This window comes from Macaca nemestrina, chromosome 7, assembly GCF_043159975.1.
Source record: "Macaca nemestrina isolate mMacNem1 chromosome 7, mMacNem.hap1, whole genome shotgun sequence".
NCBI classification, from domain to species: domain Eukaryota; kingdom Metazoa; phylum Chordata; class Mammalia; order Primates; family Cercopithecidae; genus Macaca; species Macaca nemestrina.
Window position 1 is genome coordinate 168,473,862 of NC_092131.1, and position 13,306 is coordinate 168,487,167.

The window sequence follows — 13,306 nt, forward strand, 5'->3', positions numbered from 1 at the left end:
TTTGTGTGTGAAAATGACTACAATTTCCCATAGATAGGTAAGGAAAGAAAAGATTTTATATATATTTTATATATATATATATAGAGAGAGAGAGAGAGAGAGAGAGAAAGAGAGAGAGAGTGTATGTGTGTGTGTGTGTGTAAGGTGTTGTTGTAAAGTGTTTCTATTGGAATGCTAAATATAAGTAATCTTAATTAGGTTATTTTAAATAGTAAGTACAATTTGCCTCATAAAATAAATTAAAATAAATGCTAAAATGAGTATATCCAGGCCCATTTCTTGCCCGTGGCAGAATGTGTTACCACTCAAAAGTTACCAATATTCCCCCAAATATTTCTGCATCCCTTCAATATCTATAATGGGTACCTTAAAATTAAACATTTTCAAATTTGTATTTTAGGGTTTTAAATTTCAGAAGGGTATGGTATAATAAAAATATATATTAGTCTTTGCCTCTGTTTCCTGGCACAGAGCTACTAGAACTCGTGGAATTTCCTGAGTAATAGGAGTTTCTTTTGTTATATATAACGAGCACCTTTGACCATACCTGGGTTTATGCTAATGAAGTGACCCTTGAGTGGGGAAGGGCTAGGTAGCTTCAGGATGGCACTAGTTGCTAGAAAGACCAAGCACATGGTTAGAGGGTTGGAACTTTCAGCCTCACTCCCTACCTCTGGGGAGAGAGGAGGTGCTGAAGATTGGGTTCGATCTCAATCACCAATGGCCAATGATTTATCAATGAAACTTACATAAAAGCTCGTACGATGAAATGCAGGGAGCCTACAGGTTGGTAAACACATCGATGGGCTGGGAGGGTGGTGTGTGCCAGGGTGGACACAGAGGTTCTGCACTCCCCTACGCCCATACATTTCCCTATGCGTCTCTTCCATTTGAATGTTCCTGAGTTGATTCTTTTCTAACAAGCCTGTAATTGTTAATGTGCTTTCCCGAGTTCTATAAGCTATTCCAGTGAATTATCAGATTTGAGTGAATTATCAAACCAGGTCATGAGAACCATGGGATTTGCAGTTCGTTGGGCAGAAGTGTGAGTAGCCTGGGCAACTCATTTGTGGCTGGTGTCTGAAATGGAACAGTCTTGCAGAACTGAGCCCTTAACCTGTGGGATCTGCACTAACTCTGCATAGTTACTGTCAGAATTAAATTGGATTGCTGGATACCCAATCGGTGCTGGAGAACTGGAGAATGGACTTGGACAACTGACACATATTTGGTTGCAGAGAAAAAAGCAACAAAACCCACAAATAGGGTAAGGATCATACTATAAGATACAGTGAAAATGTCTGTGTTCACCCTATCAATAGCTTTATGATTTTACAGACTTATATTCCCACAAGCCTTCACATTTCTCATATAATTGATGTTTAATTATTTATTTTGACTCAGCTAAATTCTGTGCACCAAATGAACATTGGGGAAAGAGTGACTTACATTAAAAATTTCTCTTATGACATGAATTAATTTTCCTAATTATGACATTAGAGACTTTCAACCTTTGAAGTTCTGTAGAATAGGAGTGAAGACGGTGAGCTGGGATACGCAGCCTGTCCAGCATAGCATATGGCCACCACCCCAGGGGACTGACTGATGGGAGAGAAGGGAAGGTGCACAGAGTCAGTGTGAAGGGCTGAAGGCAAGGGATAGGGAGAGAATGAGGATTCTGGGTGACCCTCCTGAAGGACTCAGGTTGGGGGAAGAGGCCTTGAGAATAGGGAGCAGCAGGTTTGGATAAATTCATTATATTGTGCTGTTTTCCACCTCTCCTCTCTAAATGGTGCTCAAATGCCAGAACAGAGACACGCAGCATGAAGTATCTCCATAAGTCTCCAGTTTTGAATTTCATCTCATACCAAGGTGGCCACTAATTCGAGCCATTCCTCTTCCTTTGCCCATGCTTTTAGCACATATCTCACTAATATTCGTCTCAGCATGTCACCGGTCTTCATTCTCAGTGACTTCAACATATGTGTTTATGATTTTCCAGCTCCATGGCCTTTTCGTCGGTTGATTTCTTCTCTAAGGGTCTTGCCCTCCACCTGCCTCAGCATGCAATCCCATGGTCATTACTAATAACTGTAACCTCCCCTAACCCCATAATCTTAAATCCATGCATTTCACTTCTCTGACCACCACCTTCCTCCTATCTAGTACCTACTCCCCAAAAATGCTTTGATCCTTTGTCTGTTCATGCACATTAGGCTTTCTACGTTCTGTCCTCCTCATCATCCGGCTTAAATTCCATGTAAATCTTTATAATTACCCCCTTACATATACCCTTAACTCCCTAACCTGTCTTTGTCATACTCACTTTGCAAAACCTCACCTCTCATTAAATGCAACTTACTTCCTATTCTTGGTTGATATCTGACAGCTGAATTTGGCTGGAGAAACAGACAACCTGCTAATGGGTCTTACTGTAAATTCATGACCAGAGATCTCTTTTTTTTTTTTTTTTTTTTTTTTTGAGACGGAGTCTCGCTCTGTCGCCCAGGCTGGAGTGCAGTGGCCGGATCTCAGCTCACTGCAAGCTCCGCCTCCCGGGTTCCCGCCATTCTCCTGCCTCAGCCTCCCGAGTAGCTGGGACTACAGGCGCCCACCACCTCGCCCGGCTAGTTTTTTGTATTTTTTAGTAGAGACGGGGTTTCACCGTGTTAGCCAGGATGGTCTCGATCTCCTGACCTCGTGATCCGCCCGCCTCGGCCTCCCAAAGTGCTGGGGACCAGAGATCTCTTAATGCTGCCTGGTAATCACCCTGCATTTCCCTGGTCCGTCGACTCTTCCACTCTCCCTGGAAACCACCTCATACCTTCTCTTCACTCTTCAAACCTCTATGCACCTTTCCCCATCTTCATCCCCAACTGATGATCTTGCTTCCTACTTTACTGAGAAAATAAAAGCAATCAGAAAAGGACCCCAAAAGACCTCTCTCTCTGAATGTAGGGGTGTGTGTGTGTGTGTGTGTGTGTGTGTGCATCAGCATCCACAGTCTCTGCCCTCCTGTCTGTTGCTGTAGATGAACTTCCTAAGGCCGACCTTTTGCCTGCTCAAGGGCATTGCCTTAGAAATTGTCTCTCTCTTACATGATCATAGCCCCCGTCTCTACTGGATCCTTCCCATTGGTGAAGAAACAACCTGACGAGTTTCCTATGTTAACAGCTCCTCTCTTGACCACCCTTCTGCCTCTAGCTAGTGTCTCATTTCTCTGTTCTCTTTTAGAGTAAAACTTGAACAAGTTGCCTGCATTGCTGGATCCAAGTCCTTTTCTCTCATTCCTTTAACCCATCCCAAAGAGGCTTTTTATCTTCAATACTTTTCACAGACACTGCTCTTGTCAAAGTCACCAATAACTAATGAGCTGCTTCATATAATGCCCAGTCTCAGTTCTCATCTTATTTACCAGGAGCATTCAAAACAGTTGGTCATTCTTTCCTTCTGGAAGCTCTTTGTGAAGTTGGCACCCAGGATACAACATTCTGTTGGCTTTTCCTACTGTCTTGTTGGTTTCTCCCTCTCAGTCTCATTTGCTCTTCATCTTCTTCTGCCTGACCTCTTAGTACCGAGGAACTCTTCTGTCTCTTCCTCAATCCTTTACTTATCTCATCTAGTCTCACAGTCCTTAAATGTATCGATTACTCCAAAATGCGTATGTCTACACCAGACCTCTCCCCTGAACTCTGGATCTTATATGCAATTACCCATTCAACATTTTCACTTTTCTATTGAATAGGCAACTAAATTCAACATGTCTGAAAGTGATCTCCTGATCCTCCCCTCAACAACCTCACTCCAACCTTGGCCAAATCTGATGTATCCACAGTCTTCCTCAATTGCTGAAAAGGCCATTCTTCCATGTACTCAGTCAAAACTCCTGGAATCATTTTTGACTCTTCTCTTTTCTCTCATTCCCAATTTGGAAATTCCAAGGGCTCTACCGTCAAAACAGACCCAGAATCTGATAACGTCTGGCAACCTTCACTGCTACCATCCTGGCCTCAGTCACCATCAACTTAAAAAAAAAAAGAAAAGAAAAGAAAAGAAAAGAAAAGAAAAAAAAAAGAAAAGAGGCCAGGTGTGGTGGCTCACGCCTGTAATCCCAATACTTTGGGGAAGCCCAGGGGGGCAGAATGCCTGAGCTCAGGAGTTCGAAACCACCCTGGGCAACATGGTAAAATCCCATTTCTACTAAAATACCAAAAAATTAGCCAGGCATGGTGGCACACACCTGTAATCCCAGCTACTCAGGAGGCTGAAGTGGGAGAATCGCATGAGCCCAGGAGGTGGAGGTTACGGTGAGCCAAGATCATGCCACTGCATGCCAGCCTGGGTGACAGAGCAAGACTCCATCTCAAAAAATATATATATATTTTACATATATTTATATATATTATATATTATATATATATATAATAAAACCTGGTAAAATGCATATAACATAAAATTTGCAATCAGTGATGTTTAGTACATTCACAATGCTGTGAAACTATGATCATTATCCAGTTCCAGGACATTTTCATTACCCCAAAAGGAAACCCCAGTCCTTAAGAAAAAGCATAAAGCAGTCCCTCCCCATCACTCTCTCCCACCCCGACACTGCTAATCCATTTTCAGTTTCTATGGATCACATTCCACTCTTGCCTGGATCATAGAGAACCTCCCACTGGTCTTCTTCCTTCCCTACCGCCTCCACCCCTTGCTACAGTGCTCAAAGAGTGAATCAGATCACATTACAGATTCCCTCAAAATCTCCAGGGGCTTGTTCTTTCACTCAGAGTAAAAGTCAGAGTCCTCACAGTGGCCTCCCAGGCCTGGACTCTCGGCCCCATGTTGCCCCTCTGACATCCTCTACTGCTCTTCCCCACCCCTCCCTCTGCTTCAGCTACACTGGCCTCCTTTTGGTCCCTTGAACATCCCAAGCACACTCTTTTCTCGGGGCCTGCACCAGACATTTCCTCTTCCTGCAACATCCTCGCCCCAGATCTTTCTGGTTCCAAACTTTACTGACTTCAGGACTTTGCTCAAATGCAGATTTCTCAGTAACATCCTATCTAAAAACACAACTCCACCCCACCCTGACCCTCCTAATTCCCCTTGCCCCGCTCTATATAATTTACTTACATGGGTTGTTTATTGTTTATGCACCTCTCCTAGCCCCAGAAAGAAATCTCCCTAGGCCAGAGAGCTTGTCTGTTCTATTCACTCCTGTCACTTAAAGCCTAGAAGAGCGCTTAACAAACAGTCAGGCAGTACTGGTTGAAGGAATACATGAGTGAACAGCAGAGGGGCAGAAGTGGGTCACTGCTACCTTTATTTGACCAACTTCCTCTGACCTGCGGTAGCCCATAAAGATGGAGGGGATGGCCCTGTCACAGACCATGTCACAGAATCGTCGCTCCAGGAAAGCACTGCCCAGAGCTCCTACAGCAGGAACCACTGGTGTTGGGAAGGAGAACGGTGGGGGCGGCTATCACCTCCTTTATCTCACTGTCAACAACCCAACACCATCTTTCCGTTTTATTCTATTGCCTAAACTAGCCCCACAGAGCGGCAGACAGGCTCCTAGTGGTCTCCTCCGTACCTGTTGTTGTCCACGTAGCGGATCAGCATGGGGTAGAAGGCATAGAGATCTCGGCAGAGGACCGCAAATTCGTCCAGGATGAGGAGCTCCGCCTCCTGGGTGTCCCCTTTGCCATCGGCTCTCAACTGCTCCTCCTCCTGCACGGTCTTGACAGCCTTTTTCTTCAGCTTCTCCAGAGTTGGGATGAAGTGGCTTCTCAGCAGGTCGGGCCTGGCTTTGCTGATGATGGGCTGCGCATACACTGGGTTTACAAAGAGCCTCCCCGTCATTTCACGTATTATGGCAATTGATGAAAATGAAAGACATGATTGAAAGGTGGGGCTGTGGAATCCCATCAACTCAGGATGGCACCTGCCCCTTGTTCGCTTCCTCAATCTTCCCCTTGATACTTCCCTCTCATAGAGCTACCTCGGGGGATGGGGGACCGAGGCCGCTATGGGAGAAGGTCCATATTCCTGCTCTGCTCTTCCAGGCCATGGGGAGCTCCTGCCTCCCCTGAACCTCTCATGCACACACGGCCTATGCCACACCCCTCAGCACTTCATGAAAGACTATTTTGTATTATTTTATAGTCCATTCTTTTTGCTTTTGGCTCACTAGCAGATTGTAAACTTCCTGAAGGAAGCCTTTTACTAACAACAAGTACTGTGCTAAGAGCGCACACTCAATATATGCTTTCTGGTTATTTTACAGAACAATCTGTTGTTAAAAGCACATTAATCCTACTACCATCCTCAGCCCTCAAGACTTGAAACCTGCCAACCTATTGCCTGGAGACTCCTCTGGGCTCCGAGGGAGGGATATAAGTCTGGTATCAATGATAAATAAATATAAAGAGGCTGGGGTGGTCACTAGAAGTTGAAAAGCAGAAACAAGCAATCAGAGAAAGAGCAATACGCCATTCCACTGGTCTTTTTTTTTTTTTTTTAAAAGATCAGAGTAATTGTAAGAAAAAAATGAGTGACTGAGAGTTGTGAACCATTGACAATGTACATTCACATGTGTGTTTCAAAGTGTCTTTAGCTTAAGCATTTCAGTTGGAAACAGCTTGCATTCCAGCCATTTTCTTCAAAATATCACTTTATATTTTACTTTTATAAAAAAGATACTTTTAGAAAAGAAGGTCAATGGCACTCTCTGATGAGACATATTAACCAAGAAGTTGTGACTTCTTAGCCTTCTTCAATGAGCAACTCTGCTCCGGATATGTAATCAGAATGGCGACACCTTAGGTGGGTGATTTGGGGTTACTACTTAAAATTGACTTTGTTTAGTCACCAAGAAATAAGTAGCCTGTCTGCATGAAATCTAGATTCACCCTGTGGAGTAACAGGCCAAACTTCAGTTTCCATCAGTGGCCCTCATGCTGTGACACTTTCCCTGTGTGCACCTCTAGGAAGGTAAGGGAGGAGATTTTTTTTGAAACCCTTCCTTCCCTTAATTCAGATTTACCAAGTGAAACTCACTGAAAAATTACCTTATGGTTAACAATATTTTAGGGCTACTGGGTAATAGAGGAACACCAACTCTATTCAAATGTCCACAGAGGCTTATATTATCTAGCTGCCATTGGCACCCAAGATATTTATAATTTTGATCTCAGTTCATCTGTGAGACAGGAAGAAGCAGTAACTTTTCTTCCTTGGTCTTGCAGAAGGACAGCAATTCCTTGGTCCAGGAAAGTAAATACCAGTGTTGGATTAATAGTTCCCTTTAGCCTAGACATTGTATTCATGATCCAGGAGATTATATGGGTAAAGATGTTACTGGTGGACTCCACTACCTAAATCACAGGTCCATCAAAAGCAGTGATTTTGCCTTAGCTTCTATCTCCTTGGACTGTAGTTTGACACAGAGGACACAAAATATTTGTGGTTTCCTGACTGTGGAAAGTAGTTAGTGATTTTCCAAGCCTGTCCTTTTTTTGAAGTTGCTTTAGGAAGAGAAAATTGGCTAATAACATTCACTGAGAGCTGACTGTATGCAAGTAACTTTAGAGGGATACAAAAGAAAAAAACCCAAAGTGCCCCTACTGTGAGGCTGCATGAGGGTGTCTCAGAAAGCATCAAGTGCAACACAAATGCAGAGTGACAGTAAGGAACTTGCAGTGTAGGTCAGATGGGAGTGAGTTTTATACAAGTGGAAAACACACAGGATTACTTACCAGGAAAATTCTGGACAATTATTACTGTAAGAGCAAATGGGATTCTTGAGTACCAAAATCAAACAAAGCCATGTTCATTGGATTTGAGTGGAGTTGATTAAGAAGGGCTTCCTGGAGATTTGAGGGGCCTGGATGAGTAGGGGAGTAGGGCAGGAGCATTGGCTCGAGGAAGCTCTTCAGGGGAATATGTCAATTCTTTTTACTGTGAAGCAGCTGGGGTGGGGATGGGGAGGTTTAAATATTGGATAGAGCTTGTGCAAAACCATCTTGGAATTCATAATAGAGATGAAAAGAGAATCCAGTTATCCTGTGCCCTGGGCTGGGGACCGGGGAGAAAAGGCATTGGTACCTGCGATGCGTTTCATCCAGGAGGCTTCATCGATGCCCAGGTTGTTGTTGATGATTTTCAGAATGTTGCCCAGGATGAGACTGAGGTGTTCAGAGGTGACCTTGGTGCAGCACTGCCCTGTGCTGGGGGGCAGGTTCTCAGGCCCCCGCTCCCACCAGTAGGACAGGTAGTTGCAGAGCATGGGTAAGATCACCTCGATGACATGTGGCACCTCCGTGTACCGCGCCCCTGACTCGGCCAGGTCGTTGATTTCCTTCATCAGGCCTTCCAGCTGGGGGATGTCAGGACACATGTCTTCCACCGTGTCTGGCATCCCCAGAACTGATCGAGAGGAAGAATAAAGGGACAGAAATTCAAAAGCACAGTGGGTGCAAGCTTCTTTCTCTCTGCCCCTCCTTTCCTTTGGTCTTTAGAAATAAATTTCCAGAGCTTCACAGCAGTGAGCTTGGATGTGGAGTGGCTTTTGTCCTCCAGCTGTCTGTGAACAGACTGCAGCTTCCAGAGGCTGCATTATCTTCCTAGATGTCATGTTGAGGTGAGGTTAAAACAAACCTGTGGTTAAAGAAGTACAGCAGACACAAGGATGAGGGATAGTTAGTTCCTAAGACTACCCTGTAATGAAGCCAGTCTCTTGGCTTCTCCCTCTTGGCCAGACTGCCTGGGCCTTAGTGTGTCCCCTGCAGGAAAATCAGGAATCAGAGGAGAAAAGCAACCGATGAGTGTTTAGTTTTAAGTTGTGGTGCCATTGCCTGGATCACATCTGTACAGCTTAGAAAAGGAAAAATAAAAGTCCACTCATCTAACAGTCCTTCAGCTGGACCAGAAACAACAACTTTCCATCCAGCTGGAATTCTGGGGGGGGGGGGGGGGGAAAGCATCGCACGTGGACTGATTTCTGGCTGCACAATAGAAATGATGGATGACCTGAGGTGGCTTGATTGACTCCCTGTCAATTGCTTAATCCTTTTTGTTTCCAAGGACTGATTTGTAAGGAATCGTGGGAGCGCTATCTTTTCCTCACCCTGAATGACTGAGGGTGCTGCTCTAGACAAGGACACACGGGCTGAAGGATCAACAGACAGAGTTCAATATTCAATCAGGCAGGGCTGTCAGATGCAAGAACTGTAAACAGAAAAATCCAGGGCTTCTCTGTCCTGCTTCCTGTAAGGTAAAGGACACTCTTTCCTGCAAGACGGGAGGAAGACTGGAAGCCTCCTGAAGTTTCTGACAGGCGAGAAGATAACAAGGGCTCTGAGTGGAAGGACACGGACAATTCTGAGTAAGAGCCACAAGCCCAAAGCTTTGCACACACACGCACTGATCTAACTGCTTCCTACAGAATGTGTCTACTTGATCCTCAGGCCAAACTTCTCACACTGGGGCAAAACCATCAGGCACTGAAGGAGCTGGGCAGTCTGGGAAGCCACAGGAAAGATGTGGTGTGTTTTCCCAGAACACCAGTTCCCTGAAGATTTGAGGAAATTATTTTTGATATTTGGAATCAAATGCAAAGTCCTCATACATTTCCAAAGATAAAGCAGAAGACTGCAAATACAAATGTATGTTTCGTGAATTGGGTTATGCCTGCAGGCCCTTTGCCATTGGGATTACTGTTGGCTCGAGGTCTTTCTTCTCTAGATTTTCAGGTTTTATATCCATTGGACTTGAAGGATTAATAAATAGGAGAGGCCATACCAAATTCCTTGGCCTTTACGAATACCGATCAATTGAAAGGGACGGTCTCAGTTTCTCTCATGGTTATACTGCATGGAGCAGAGATACAGAATAATCCTGGCTATCTTGGAGAGAATGAATCTGCAGCTGAGACAAGTGGTTCTACCTGGACAGCATGTGCAGTTGTAAAGCAATGGATCCCAGCAGCCTTTATGCTATGGGATAGGCCCGGTGAAGCACTATTACCCTTTCCCTAGTGATGACTTTTGTTGTTATCACTAGAGCCTTTTGGTAGATAGAAGCCTAAAAATCTCTCCTCCTTGGATGTCAGGAGTGGACCAACATCTTTTAAAACCCAGACAATTGAAAGGGATTAATAGCATGAAAGCCAAAGAACCCTGAACTCTTGTGATTTGCCGTAGAAGGAAATTATGGGTCAGATACAGTCATTTGCAGAGAATGAGCCTGTCCTGCATCTCGCAGCAGGACAACAATGGTCACGGGTAACAAGAACACGGGAGTCTGGAGAGACCCTTACAAACAACATAATTTTACACACACACTCTCAGAGTACAGAGGTAAACACAGGGAAGTCAAACGTTCTACCTTGAGGTTCTACACACAGAACAATGCCACGGCCATAGATGCAACTGAAATTTACAACTATTTGCCGCGGGATTGTAAATGATGAGGCTCAGGTGTGTTTGTTTAAATGTCACCTATACAATACATCATCATGAACGCTTTTTGCCGGCTGCCTAAGGAAAACAGAGTTGCTTAAGGTTGCTGCGCTGGAGCCATTATAATGACCTTTAAAAGTTATTTATACGCAATTGGTCCTTGAGTGGAACAAACATTTGTGATTCAGGTGTTTTGTACTTCAAATGCCACAGCATAAACCCACAGAATGAATTCTGAGTGAGCTGCAAGAAAAACAGCCTCAGCTGTGTCCTCTTAGAATCAGACACAAGACTGTGAGGGGGAATCTTTAGAATCATTGTCCTTTTATCTTCTAGATCAGTGATTCTCAAAGTGCAGTCCTCCTACCGCAGCATCAGCATCACCTGGAGACCAGCTAAAAACGCAAATTCCTGGGCCTCACTCCAAACTGACTTATCGTATTAGAAACCCTAGGGGTGGGGGCTCGACAGTCTTGAACAAGCCTCCTGGGTGATTCTGATGCACGTTAGAATTCAAGAACCACTGGATTAGATTGTAAAGTCCTGTGTGCCTCACCTTAGCACCTCTTCTCTTTGCAATACAGATGGCTTACATTAGAATTGGAATAATCAACCAAAAAGAAAAGAGTTCCAATAGGGTACAGAAGAAAAGCAAACTGACTGGTAATAGGATGCTTTGGTCCATCTAGTGTTCTGAGTAATAGATCACTGCCACCCATAACCAAGGATGTAACTAGTTTTGAATAACTGGCACATAACAGTATTAAACTTTTTCTAGGTATATCTTAATAATTTTTGGATGAGGAAGAAAATGCACTAGGATGTTATAGGGCATCGAAGATACGAATCTGAGTAATTCTGCTGGCAAAGCATCAAGTGTCTATAGAGATGCCCAACTAACTGAAGACATGATAAATCAGTTCATATTGTATTTCTAAACCACAGGCTCACATCACCTGTCACCTTAAACATTCTTCCCCACCCTTTATTTCTCAGACCACCCACTTTGTCATGAATGAAGTCTACCTTCTTACAGCTCATTAAGCCATCAGTCATTCTCTGACTCTAGGTAAACTTTTTAAGAGCCATACACACGGTCAGCATTCACTCTTCACTGAATCCAGTGATCAAACACATGGGCTCAGGGGAGCTGGACACAGAGTCCCATAGTGTGTCACTAATGGATAAAGGACTGTGTCATCTCCAATTACAACCTTGTTTCTTTTCTTCCTTTGGAGTATGCAATGATGGGGAGTCATTTTTTATTTATGAATATGTCTTATTAAATCAACGCAAAGGTGTATAGAATGAGGAGGAGCACTTTTCAAATAGCTCTTGGGAAGGAGCACGGTGCAAGAGACTAATTCCCCTCCCTTCCAAAGCCACCCTAGGCTTCCCTCTATCTTCTTCAGTTCATAAAGGCACAGGAGCAGGGCAAAACATCCTCACTGTGCCTTTATGAACTGAAGAGCAGAGGCAGTTTCTCTCTTTTCCCAGGTGAAGCTCTACATAGTGCTGCTATAGAGACAGAGATACACTATTTCTCGAGTCACAGTTGAAGCAGAATCAATGTATAAATATCCAGAACTGTCATGACTGGGCCCCAAGTCCCTTTGGAGTCAGGGAGCAACACCTGGGCTGGCATTTGCCTGGAGATGTCACAGCTCCTTCTCAACTTCACCAAAGCCTGCTCTGTTGCTCAGCTTCCACTTTGGTGGAAAGCTAGGACTCATTTGGAATCAGAAGTGGGAAGAAAAAAAAAAAAGGTCAGAAATACTTTTTTTTTTGGCTAGTTTCGAAGGGAAGAAAGGGCAAAATGAGGCTGAAGGGGTTGAGGAAAGGTTAACTTACAGATTTCATATGGGACTTTGGAAAGTTGCCGCATCTTGCCAATGTTTCTCTCTTGACTAGCTCTGAGAACACTAATCTCCACTGTATTCTAGTTCAGTGCAAGATTTTTATTAGTGGCCTTATCTGAATTGTCCTGGTGATCATTTCTGGGGGGCAATGTGCTCCTCTTACCTGAAGTAACAAGAAGCAAGTGGGAATAAAGCTGCCACGGCTTAGCACGTCACATCTTTAGATGAAAAAAAACAGCGGTGGCAAAGAAAAGTGTGGTATGAGCCCTTTCTCGCTCAGAACGCTTCTTCCTTAAATCTCACGGCTGTTTGAGAAAGGGGGCTTGAACTAAATGGAATTGCCACCACGTTCAGCCATCTACTGGTAGTGTATAGCAATATTTTAAGAAAACATTGGTTCTGAATAGAGAAAGTTCTGGTTGAAAATAATTTACTGTGGCTTTTTTTCCCTTAATAATGATTAGCCTATAGTTTGGTAATTTTTGCTTCAGAATAGATGGAATCATCGCAGTTTTTTCTAGTTGGAGTCCAAGCTTGATTCAAGGCTCCTACTTGAAGCTCCTCTATCCTATTCCCTTGTCCTGAGGCAGGATCACAATTAACCCAGATACAAGGACCCTCCAGAACCAGATTTACAACCTGCCTTGGATTTTAGTTCCAGGATTATTCTACAAGACAGGGTGGAAAACTTTTCTGTAGAGGGCCAGATAGTAAATATTTTAGGCCTCGTGGGCCAAACGTTCCTGCCTCTACTCAACTCTGCCATTGCTGTGCTAAAGCAGCCACAGACCAAATGTAAATCAGTAGGTGTGGCTGTGTTCAAATAAAACTTTATTTACAAAAATAGGCAGGGGGCCAGATTGGCCCTGTGGTCATAGTTTGCCACCCTGTTGTGGAACCTAGTGTGTCAATACTTTTGCTAAGAAATACTCTTCCTTGTACAATTTCTCTTCCTTCTGGTGCTTTTCTATGTCTTATCGTCCACGA

At 44.0% G+C, this 13,306-nt stretch overlaps 1 protein-coding gene across 26 annotated transcripts in view; it reads right to left on the reverse strand.

Annotated features, from left to right (window-relative positions):
- LOC105463656 (ryanodine receptor 3) overlaps nucleotides 1-13,306 on the reverse strand; it is a 561,838-nt gene that overhangs the window by 73,108 nt on the left and 475,424 nt on the right. For 16 of the 26 annotated variants that reach the window (XR_011606198.1, XR_011606199.1, XM_071067152.1 and 13 more), the window contains exons 66-68: nucleotides 8,107-8,427; nucleotides 7,758-7,781; nucleotides 5,594-5,834 (exon numbers count right to left, since the gene is read on the reverse strand). Coding sequence is in view for 24 of the 26 variants with exons in the window: in XM_071067152.1 (XP_070923253.1) it covers nucleotides 5,594-5,834; nucleotides 7,758-7,781; nucleotides 8,107-8,427 (586 nt within the window). In the remaining 2 variants the exon portion in view is untranslated. The remainder of the gene's footprint in view (nucleotides 1-5,593; nucleotides 5,835-7,757; nucleotides 7,782-8,106; nucleotides 8,428-13,306) is intronic. The other 10 variants (XM_071067164.1, XM_071067163.1, XM_071067149.1 and 7 more) reach the window with 1 other exon arrangement.